Genomic DNA, 12031 nt, shown 5'->3' with positions numbered 1-12031 from the left:
ATCCGTTTCAAATGCAATAGGGACAGGAACATGAAAAGGTTCTTTAAATTCATCATAACTGCGTCTCTTTATGAAGAAGGAATATTGAAATAACTAAAGCGGTGTATTGCAGAAGTTGCAATTAACACGAATCAATATGGACCTACTTCATTTTGCAGTACCCTATTTGTACAAATATTTTTTATTCCTGCGACATCTTAATAATTTTCTATCATTCTTACTGTGAAACTTTTCTCCTTATTTTCATGTCTGCATTTATCATGGATGTGTGATATCCGGCATATGCATGCCAATTTATTCCTTCTCCATAATTGGTGGATCCCTAGATTCCATTTAAGTTTGAATAATGGCAAGCATTGTACCACCAACCGCCTTTGTATTTACTGGCACAATCTGACGAATTGTCTTTGTCCTTGTCCCAATCCTTGGTGGTGAATTTCATATCAGAATGATAAGAGAAAGAGTCGCCTGCTGTTCCACTGTAGCCTTTTACGATGAGACGATATCCACTACTTTCGTCTCCAACCGAGAAAGTATCATACATGGCAAAGCTGGTATTTGTATTTGAAACAGCCAAGTTTATATGCAGCTGGTAATCGGCCTGAGCCGTGAGGTCATGTATATTGTCATTTCCGAGCCAGATGTTTCCATTTGGATCACCAAAACCCTCTTTATAATCAATCCACTCACGAAAGAAATCAACATCTCCGCTGATTCTTCTCTGAATGACAGTCCATCTTCCACCGGCTGTACGCATGTCACATCGAACGTAAATACCATTAGTATGTCCTTTGGGATAAATAATGTAGCCTCCAGTCTTTGTAAAACCCATTTGGTAAATGTCCTGGCAGTCAATTGGTTTTCCAAAACAGACATTTTGGCAGGTAAATGAAGTGAAGTTGCCACAATTAATTTGAAGATGTCCTCTTGTAAGCAATTCAGAGAACGTCAGGAAAGCGAAGAATAAGCGAACCATTGTCATGGTAAAGAACACTGAACAAAACGTTCTAAGTTAAGGATTTTTCTAGCGCATAGCTGGATGTGGAAATGTTTAAGAGGGCTGTCCATATTTATAAGATACATAAGTGGCAATACACAAAAAGGGGTGTTACGTGAATAATAATTATCAAGTTCGACGCATTGATTTAATTGGGTAAGAATGCTAAGACGGATGTAAACAATCCACTATAAATTCATCCGAATAGATTTTATCAGCATAAATTATAATTATTTTTCTAGACGAGAAGGTATATTTTTTCCAATGAGACGAATTGCAGTCCAACTAACACAGGGAGCTACACAAATTAACCTCACCTTTAATATAGTAATACTCAAATAGGAAATTAGGTTTTGGCATACATAAATAACATAACTAAACACTGTAGCTAAAAACTAGTCAAATATACAACAGAACTAATAATTTCATATTTTCGTAGAAACGAAACCTACAAAGCTATCTGTACTATCTCTTGGCCTGCCTAAACTAGTTAGTATCAAAAGTGTGTTTGCTATATAATTTTAAGTTCCGTACCAAATCACTCGTATTTAAATATATTAGATTTGGAGTGAAATATGGAACTTATAGAGAGACTGTGGATTTCACAAGCGGCAGCTTTATAGTGTTATAAGATAAATGATGGAAAAGAAAGATATTGACTAGGTTTTGAAATAAAATATGTCGCATCGTTCTTTCATGCCTTATTTGGACATGTAGTATCAGCAACTTTGGGCTAATAATATAATCAAAACGAAACGTGAATAGTTAAAATCGCTGCTGGTGAACTCTTTCATAGTCTTACCTCGTATACATCATTTTTGACATGCATTGTGATTGAGGTGCAATCATTTAAAACCAAAGAAAAATAATGGTAAGTTTGCTATCCATTCACTTGAAGTGAAAATAAGTTATCAATGACAATGGTACCGGCTGCTAATATTTTGATTATATACCTACTGCTGCAAATGTTATCTATTTCAACGTTCATGACATGGGATTTTTGGAAATGTGGAGCATAAACCTACACTTGCATAACAAAAGTTCAACGATCGCAATTGTAACAGTGAAATGAAAAAAACGAAAAAGTGAAGAATCCATAGTAGAAATACTTTTCAAGATGACATTGTAATAATATCAAATATATATCACATACGGGTGAAAGAAATATGGTTTGAAAAATACTAATTAGTGAATTATATTTCCATTGAAGGTCTTCTCTGGGATGCTGAAAAGACATATGGTGCAAGTTCAGATATTTCGCCTGAATTCTTATACTTGTTAAAAGAAAGAGATTTTCCCATAAGGGTATTCCTTTATGAGAAATCCCTGTGGTGAATCTGTTTTCACGATCTGAATAAAATGGGTATAGTGAAACATGATATTGATGTTCTACTTGCCTTCTGTCGCACTCACACTCACACATATATATAAAGAGAGAGAGAGAGTGAGAGAGAGAGAGAGACTGGGATGGACGCCACTTTGCCTGAATATCTGGTTCTGGTTATAGCCATTTAAAGATTGGTTAATTAATCAATGGTTACTGGCTAAAGCCCTTAATAGATGCGTTAGTTACTCAATAGTTAAATATTACAGAAAAATATATAACTGACTATAGTGGAATGCTTTATGTTTTTTGTTAACGGTTGAATTCCATTTCTGAATTAAATTGTTTTTATGATATTTTCAGATGGTAAATAATATGTTTACAATAATAGGTACAATAGGACACTATGCCATCATCTACATCCTATACGTGCCTATTATCACCCAAACCATATTATAAGTTTACGCTATTAAAATTTGTAACACATGTTGACTTAACTGGTTCATAGAGTTATTTTCAGTGTTCATATCATTGCCATGATATAAATTACCATCCAACATAATCCAGTATTAATTTACAGTAATAGGTAAAATACAGACGTACTTGGTTAGTATTCTCCTTGTGGCAGCAGGGAGTATGCGTGTTTTCTAGGAAGATTCCATATCTAGTAAAACTCTTACCATTTACGTTTTCAATTGCTTATGAATATTGTAGCCAAATATCAGCGGCATTTATTAATACGAATGTGATCATATTAATAACAGTTCAAATATGTCTAATGTATTGTACACAATAATCCATGTTTGTAATGGGTATTCTTCCTTTACTTTTTTCCAAATAAGTGTACGAGAGAAGTTTAGTCCCATGTATTTATAACCATATATGATATGGACTTGTCTACCGTATAATACTACCTTTCCATATTCCTCAAAACTACACCATTCAGAATGTTTGATTTAAATTAACATGCATTCCAGAATGACACAATAATATTATGTTACTTTGTCAGATTAAGAAAATTTTATACGGTATCTTAGGCGTTCACGTCTTATCTTATTGAGAGCCTATGGACTGTATACCTTCACTTAAAAGCATTTTTTTTTATTGCTGGGATGTTGTTTTGTTAGACAACAAAATCGATGGCTTGTCCTGAAATTTAAGGAGGAAGAAAAAAGAAAAGATTCCAAGAAGAAGCTACAAATAAAGAATGAACACATTTTTGAAATGCACGATATAGTGATGATTTGATACCGTCCAGACTTTGAACAACGTGTATTAAATTGCAATTGTATGATAGAACTAGCCTACAAACACCTCTATGCCAAGACAAACCTAGATCCAAATTAATTTGTACCAAAGTGTATTACTGAATGGAAAATTCCTTTAGTATCCCAAGAGTACGTTGTGCTGAATATAGTGAAATAAACAATTAACCTCATTTCTTTCAATTCAGGTTGCTTTTACAAATGGTTGCGAGGCCAATTATAACTTATAAACTAGTAATCACGAGTCATTTATCCTTGTTCGCAGTTTTTATGCGCAGTGGTATGTTATACATTTCCCATTTTATAAGTTTACTTTTTGTGCATCCTCTGAGTTCGAAGATGACTACGATATCAGTAACTGGTTAGAAGTATGTGAATAGTGAATACATGAGACCAGGTCAGTGTGTGCTATTTACAGACTGTGTCACACTTGGATGCATGTACAGGTTGGGAAAGATTGATCGTAGGACGTACTACAGTTCCGAGATTTACGTTGCTCGCGCTTCTGTCATGCCTCTTCGATTTTCCTCAGTTCAAAGTCCTTAGCACAAATAAGGATGAAACTACGCCAGGCGAGGGATCCTGTGCGAGATCATCGGAAGGCTCATCCTAAGATCTGAAGTGCTTCAAGGATGTCTTGAAGGCATCTATGAGGCGTTTCTTTTGACCACGCTGAGATCACTTCCCCTCCTTTATCTCAACTTAGAAATGCTTCTTAAGTAGTCGCCCATCTGACATTCTAAGATCCCGGCGATGGGTCCTGCCAGTCTTCACTGTGATGTCATCAGAAGAATGTGAATACTTGGAATGTTTGCCCTTGAGAGAAGTTCAGTGTCTGAAACCATGTCCTGCCATTTTATCTTAATGCCATCAGTGTGGTATCGGATACAATCCCAGTGTCATGGTCACAGGAAGCATAAGTAAGCATAGCAGAGAACGTCATACTCAAGAGGACTGGGGCCAACCCACAACCTTGCTTGACTCCAATGGTGACATGGTATGATTCAGATGACTATCCCTCGTCTATGACATGAGAGTTCATGCCATGATGGAATTACCGACCTATCACGTTGAATTTATCTGGGCAAACGAAATTTGTCATAGGATCCCATAGCTGACTGCGTAAAAGACTTTCTACATATTTCATTGGTTACTTAAAAATTAGCTGTTGCTTGTACAGCCAGAATAATATAATTTTATCTATGGCTTACTCTGATATGGAATACATTGCTGACACGAACAGTATCTATGTGGTTGTTTGACAATTAAGCAACGTTAGGTGATTAGAGCTAAATAAAAGTCCCCAATACAAAGTTACTGTACAAATTGTAAAGGAAATGAGATCATTACATGATTTTAAGTAGATTTAGTTTACAGAGTTGTAGCAACTGATTTGATTGATACGAAGTGAGTGGTTTTTGAATATGTGACATGTCAACAGTATTATCACAGGAAATAATTACGAACATGAAGCTACTGGTTTTGTTATTACATTTGGAATAATAATCAATTCCTCTCCGACTTCAGGGCATACAGGCAGACTTTCCTCAGAGCAGAGGTGTGCGCCACATTACTTCTGAATAATACTAACATTCTAGAATGTCTGATAAATATAATGGTTCATTTATTTGATTGATATTGTCTTATGGCTGTGATTATTTGGGCTTTTGAAACTAGATAGTATATGACGGGTACATAGAAACTAATGCATGTAGATAATATATGTTATACATACTGCCAACAATATGCTTGAAAATGGATAGTTGGGACCACAGGCTCTTTTTTAAATATATATGTGAGTATCGTTTACCATTGGTTCAAATTGCTAAAAATATAACAAAGAATGCTTACAGATTTTAAAAGAAAGAATTGTAACAACTGGGTTTACAGTGTGAGAACTATTTTATTGACTTTATGGTCTTGGAGATGTCTGACATCATCCTAATTTAGTCCATATATCTTGGTTTGAAACCAGAGACGAAAAGACATATTTCATTTTATTTTATTTTGATACTTATTACTGGCAGAAACCAGGTATGTACCAATTACTTCAATTACACAAAAATGAAGATTTAAGAACTCCAAAAGACCTAGGTAAATATGCTGATAATGCATTCCAACTTAGATTATGTTCTCTCGCTGAAGAGTTCAATTCTTGTCTGTCTGTCTATCTCCGAGGATTTATGTGCACATTTGTATAGACATTATTGATTCATATATTCAGGCATTCATGCAACAGTGCATTGTGTATGAATCATGTATTATATTGGCTATGTGCTCTTTTGCACACGCCAAATAAAAAAATTATGTTTCGCTCTGTTATTCAGATTTGTGTATGAATCAATGTGTATGAATCATGTATTATATTGGATTTTATCATCTGCATATGCAGAAATTGTCAACTTTTGGGAACCTCGTTGGTTTTGAATTCCTCGCTCAGTGAAGAATATCACAAGTGCATGTGACGTACCTTAAAATTTTTCTTGATTGGGTGAGTGTCGAAATAATAGTAAACACTAAGGCCACTTCGGTCGTGTGCGAGTGTCGTCATCGGGAATATAACGTTGCTCTACATCTATTTCATGGAGAGTTCTCGTTACAGGCCCTGTTGTCATGGAAATTTTATGTAAGGTAATCAAATAAGTTTTATGTTGAAAGATGTTTTCTGATCAAACGTAGGTCAAAGTGACAATAGTTTCGTCACTGTAGGCATAAGTGTAGGATATGAATTTACATAGGATTTAATTACAGTTGATTTTGGAAGAAACGAGTGTGCAAATGATTATTTTATTTCTGTTATCTAGATTTTAAAACTTATTTGGAAGCAATTGTTTGAGTGGTATAAATTTTTTAACTCTAAACGAACTACGATGGTCAACGTGCTAGAAATAAACATGGAGCAACTTAATTATTAGAATAATAAATGATAACATGAAAACACAGTCCTGTTATTTTATTTTTATTTGTTTAATTCTGCTACACATTATCCAAATGAGTCACTTGATTTTTAAAAAAAATTCCCCAATACAGCCACATTCTACCCATCAAACTCCCACAAATAATATTTGACTACCTTCCTCACTACTGTATCATAAACAAAGCAAAGCCACCACAATTTAATATACCTTACAACAGAACCATATTCCGTATTTCTTAGGGTAAAATAAAGAAACAAATCAGATCGTCCTTTACCTCACTACATGATTACTTCACTTTCAACTGCAATAAAAAACACCCCCCCAAAAAACCATGCCCTTGAATTTACTACTTCATTACTGTACTTACTACTAGTTTAGAGTGAACGATTTAAAAGACATCAAGAGATAAAGGGAACACGTGGACAATAAATTACTAATAATTATTATTTAATAGAATGACAAGAGACTCCTCTAAAATTCCATGGCTTTAGAAAGAGATTCACCAGAGCAGAACAATTTTAGAAGCTTTGGATGTGTCTAGATAGAAATTCAGAACTGTATCTTCTACTTTTCAAGTCGTTGAATAGACAAGACAATCATCAGAAGATTCGCTTTACCTTCGATGACATATAACCCATGGAATCGAAGATAAACATAGATTTATGTTCTTGTCGAAGAAATAATTTTAAAAAAAAGAATTCCAAAATATCGGAAAATGCTGACCCTTTTAATCTCAACTTGAACAAAAGAATCAAGTTATGGAAAAAGATGAATGATTTCAGCATATACATTACTGGCCTGGAAAAAACAATATCGTAGCAAACGCCAACAACAGCACAATTCCCAGGCAGCAGAAGAAGAGACTTTGAAAAAATAGAACAGTTATAGAAATGGAAGTGAATGAATTCATGCTAAGATCTATGAAATTAACATGCAAACTGTGCATTCGTTTTAGACTGTATTGATGAAATCCAAACGATATAAGATGTTAGATTCAAAGAATAGTACAAAACATAAACTATGCAGTCTAAGCCGTGTGCATATGATCGGGTTGTCGTGCCTTAATATCAGCGTGGTGCATGATTGTATTGACGAAATAAACAACAGCAGGCTTCGAAAGAGGAAACATTTCAATTATTTGTAAGGAAAGGTTTATAGTAGATACAGGTGCACTCAAGACACAAGTGGTTAACAATATGCATTAAGTGCTAGCTTTAATGCAATTAAAGGCGATAGAAAGGAAAAAGAGATATTGAAAATAGAATCAAAGACGGAAAAAGTATTACATTGTATGTTAAAACGGGTGAATTTGAAAAATTAGTTGTCAAAAGCAAGCAAGAGTGTTATGCAAAATGAAAATAACACTATTTTGAAATCGCTCTACTATTTTTTCATTGTATCTTTTGCCATTATTATCCCAGCTAAATGTTATTAACTGATTTTTTAAAATGTAAATTTGCAATTTGTAGACGAGATAATGTATTTCATCTGAAACATGCGTTAAATGATAATTTTGTAACTGACTACACTAAACAAGAAATATATAAATTAATTAGCTGCATTATATAGATCTATTTATGCTCCTCTATGACGTGGTGAATACATATTATACGCTATAGATGAAGGAGATTCGTCATTAAAAACAATTAAGCAAGATCGTTCACAATATCTGTCAATCTGAGTATTGAAAATCTTATCTCTTTGGGCTTTGATTTTACCATTTCGATTGGGGGAACCATTCAACACAGATCTTTGACAAAAATCATTGCCTTAAATGTACAGCTTTAAAAGAAACAAATGAACAAATTATGGAAGAAAACTCTGTTTTAATCTTTTGAAAGTAGACCAAAAGAGAACGTCTTGAGTCAGCATGTTATATAAATGCTAGAAGCAGTATCAAAGTTTGTTCCTCTTGAATGAAGCCTATAGCCTCAATAGCAATTATTACAGGAAAATCAATAAGTAAAGATTTCGAATTGTAAAATAAAAACAATTTAATATTGAAGTTATTTGATCGTTATGCTGAAGAAATAAATTAGGCATGAAGGAACTTTAAAATAAATGGAAAACATCAGTAAGTGAGTGATCGATTGAGAAAGCAACATTTCGTCGCTAACTATATTGAACAATCTGGACGTCCTTTTGCTTTATAAGAGTCCACTCATAGTGATCATACTTGTTATGGTTTAATCGATACACTAATACCCGAGAAACAAACAGCACGTGAAATGAAGGGTTTACACGTACACTGTGATTAGGAAGTAAGATATGGGTTCATATTATGATTATCTATACTGTGTATTTAACTTTTATCCATGACTGTATATTGCTACTGACATTTGTAAGCAACACATTATATAGCTAGCGCATGTCCAGTATTGCAGATTTTACTTTTAGATAATATTCATTTGTAAACAAAATGTTTAGTTAGATTTGAGTTCAGTACTCTGATTTCGCCTTGGAAATTCTATTTGGTCTCGATAGTTGTTTAAGCTTATGCGAATAAACCTGAATATGTTTACGAATTTGATGGAAATTTCCATTGAAAATAATCATCATCCTGGACATTTTATTGCGTCTTAGACTTTAATATAAGGATCTGAAGTCAACAAATTGGTCTTTGCTGTTTTATCATCAGTCTAGTAAGGTTATTTTTAGTTGTGCTGAGATATAAATTTTGAGAGGAATTATTTAATTATATTGTTCATTGGAATTACTAAGTGCTCACTGACATTTTAGGCTAAATAATTATATTGGATTATTGTGAATTCATTCAAAGATATTCCAGATTATATCATTGTGATACATCAAGACTGCTGACATATCAGCTCATTAAACGCTCTGTAACTTTTCACAGATTATCCTGATGCGCCCAGCAAACTTTACTTGAGCTGGACATAAATGTGGAAAGATGTACCACTGGGATGCACATGAGGTATGGTAAAGGAAAGAAATCTGTTAGAGTTCCACCTACAAATAGAATGGTTACTGAGAAGACACTGTTCTGGTTGGCATGTCTCCAAGATATGGCGGCCTATTCCAAGTGTTGTTTTCGACCCAAAGGTAGTACTCCTATGTAAATGTATTTAAAGGGCCATGTATGCGAGTCTCGGTCCCATTTGCTGGTCAGTGGCAATAGGGAAAAGGCCGGAATAATGACAGCAGTTGTTATTAAAGCACAATAAAGTTGACTTCAGATGGCGTCTCTTTGAATTTATTTTCGCTTACATCCTTGACAAAAGTGTTAACCTGATGTGATGAGTTTGCTGAATCAGACATGCTTGATTGTTGGATATGTCGAAACAGTTACAAATGTCACAAAATTAAGTTACATCGAAAGATTAAGTCATGCCAAATAGTGCCGCTCTCTTATATCATTGATAATTCGATAATTAACCTAGATAACCAAATCATGATATCTGTGCTTTACTTTGGTGGCTTTTAATGTGATGTTAATTGTTTGAATGTGGCATCCTTTTTCATTTTGACTACATCAATCCAGTCTGAAAATGAATGGATAGACTGAATGTTGATTCTATAGATCTAGCCATGAATCCATTCATCTTCATCAGGTTTAGGGCTATGTATTTTCGTTTATAATTTTCTGATGCTTGAAAACTTTGCAACGTGTAGTGTTCGCTACGATGTTGTTTGTCCAGGCCATTAAATAATGTATTGTAATCATTCATCTTCCTCCATGTATTGAATCATCTATTGAAGTTCACATTAAAAGATACACCTTTTTCCTTTTGATGTTTTTATTTTTATTTTTTTAATTTTACTTTCTGCTGGTCGCTTTCCAATAATATTTCCCACGGTTTATCCTGAATTCCATGGTATATATATATATATATATATATATATATATATATATATATATATATATATATATATATATATATATATATATATATATATATATATATATATATATATATATATATATATATATATATATATATATATATATATATATATATATATAAATATATATATATATATATATATATATATATATATATATATATATATATATATATATATATATATATATATATATATATATATATATATATATATATAATTATTATATGAAGTGTTGTCGCTTTGTCAAGTTGATTGAATGACGTAATTAGCAGTATATAGAAGGCTGGATGTTTGTTAAAAACGTCTTAAGCATATAAGAAAATATTTCTCTGTTCTTGTAAATATGTTTCTACAGCTCTGTGATTCTGGTGTCTCTCAGTTCTTATTCTGTTCAATAATTCTTACATTAATAATGTATTGTCAACTTGTTCCAGTCATGTCCTGATGTCTTTCATGTTGTTCTCATTTAATTAGTAGTAAGTAATATATTGGACTAAAAATGACAGGGAAATGACTATTATAAGGAGTTCATTAATACAGCAGCAAGTAAAGTAGTCACGTAGTGATATATTGGACATGGTGAAATTTTGATAATTTTGTACTGAAATATATGGAAAGTGTTTATGTGATATGTTCTCCTCGATGGTGGTGGTATTCTTTGTTTTTCACAAAGTTATAAAGAAAGTAGACCAACATTTTCTTTTCTGGGGTGTCGCTTCTAACGTTTGGTTGAGGTATTGATAAGCTGTATGGAACGTGAACTCGTAATTTCCTTATACGTATGGAAATACAAATGAAAGTGGCCGCCATTTCATCTGTTTGAATGGAAAATGAGTTCGTGTTTATCTTTTCTTTGCATTAGTACGCAAAGTCGCTCAATCTTAGTAGAAGCGTGTTAGTGTTGTCTCTTATTGTTGTTCTTGTTGAAGTTTATTTCCTTTACAACCAGTAGTTCGATAAATGATATATACCAGCTTTTACTATTTAAATTTAACAAAAGGCCTCGTCCTACTATACATTTCTCCATCTTTACTAAGTCTGTCTCTAACCTGCCCTAAAGTGATTAAAATCGAGTTGACTTCAGACTACAAAGATTTCATTGCACAAAAAACTCTCGATATGAAATTAAACTGGTACTATTTGGATTTTTGTTTACCAAAATATTGATTTTCAAAATCAAACGAATCAATTGAATGATGTGCAGCATATTTTACTGTCTTGTGTTTTGCATTGCGTTTGATATGTTATCATTTACCATTCTACTAATTGTGTTTGCTCTATGTTCATTTCAAGAATGGTGACCTATGCAGTTTCTTTCGTTTGTAAAAGGTGATATAATTCCAAATATTTCTTCACACTATTAACAAAATATCAGGATATGAGAAATAAATCAAAATTTGTTACATTCGCCATTCTCATCTTGATTTATTTTCTATATTTAAACTTCTTTCAACAAGAACGTATTCGTTATGAAACTACTTGTGGAGACAAACGTTGTATTGTCATTAGTGACACTACCACATCTATACACACACAAACTCATAAACATTTACAGGGCTGTTGAAATCATTACTGTCTCATTTTTAGGTGACGTTTTATGTTCGAGATACTTTTTACGTAAACTGATGTAATTTTGAGCGACGTAGATATCACGCCAAAT

General features: G+C 33.1%; 1 protein-coding gene across 1 annotated transcript; it reads right to left on the bottom strand.

Moving 5' to 3' along the window:
- Positions 1–322: 322 nt before the first annotated feature.
- On the bottom strand, positions 323–757 carry LOC149793736 (ficolin-1-like). Its single transcript, XM_089969045.1, has one exon. It carries the CDS (start codon positions 755–757, stop codon positions 323–325), a length of 435 nt encoding a protein of 144 aa, XP_089825171.1.
- Positions 758–12031: the final 11274 nt, after the last annotated feature.

The sequence above is a fragment of the Sinohyriopsis cumingii genome, chromosome 8 (genome assembly GCF_028554795.1).
Source record: "Sinohyriopsis cumingii isolate HCF-2022 chromosome 8, ASM2855479v2, whole genome shotgun sequence".
In the NCBI taxonomy this organism is placed as follows: domain Eukaryota; kingdom Metazoa; phylum Mollusca; class Bivalvia; order Unionida; family Unionidae; genus Sinohyriopsis; species Sinohyriopsis cumingii.
Note: the sequence above shows the minus strand (reverse complement) of the source record. Positions and strands in the feature narration are given on the sequence as shown.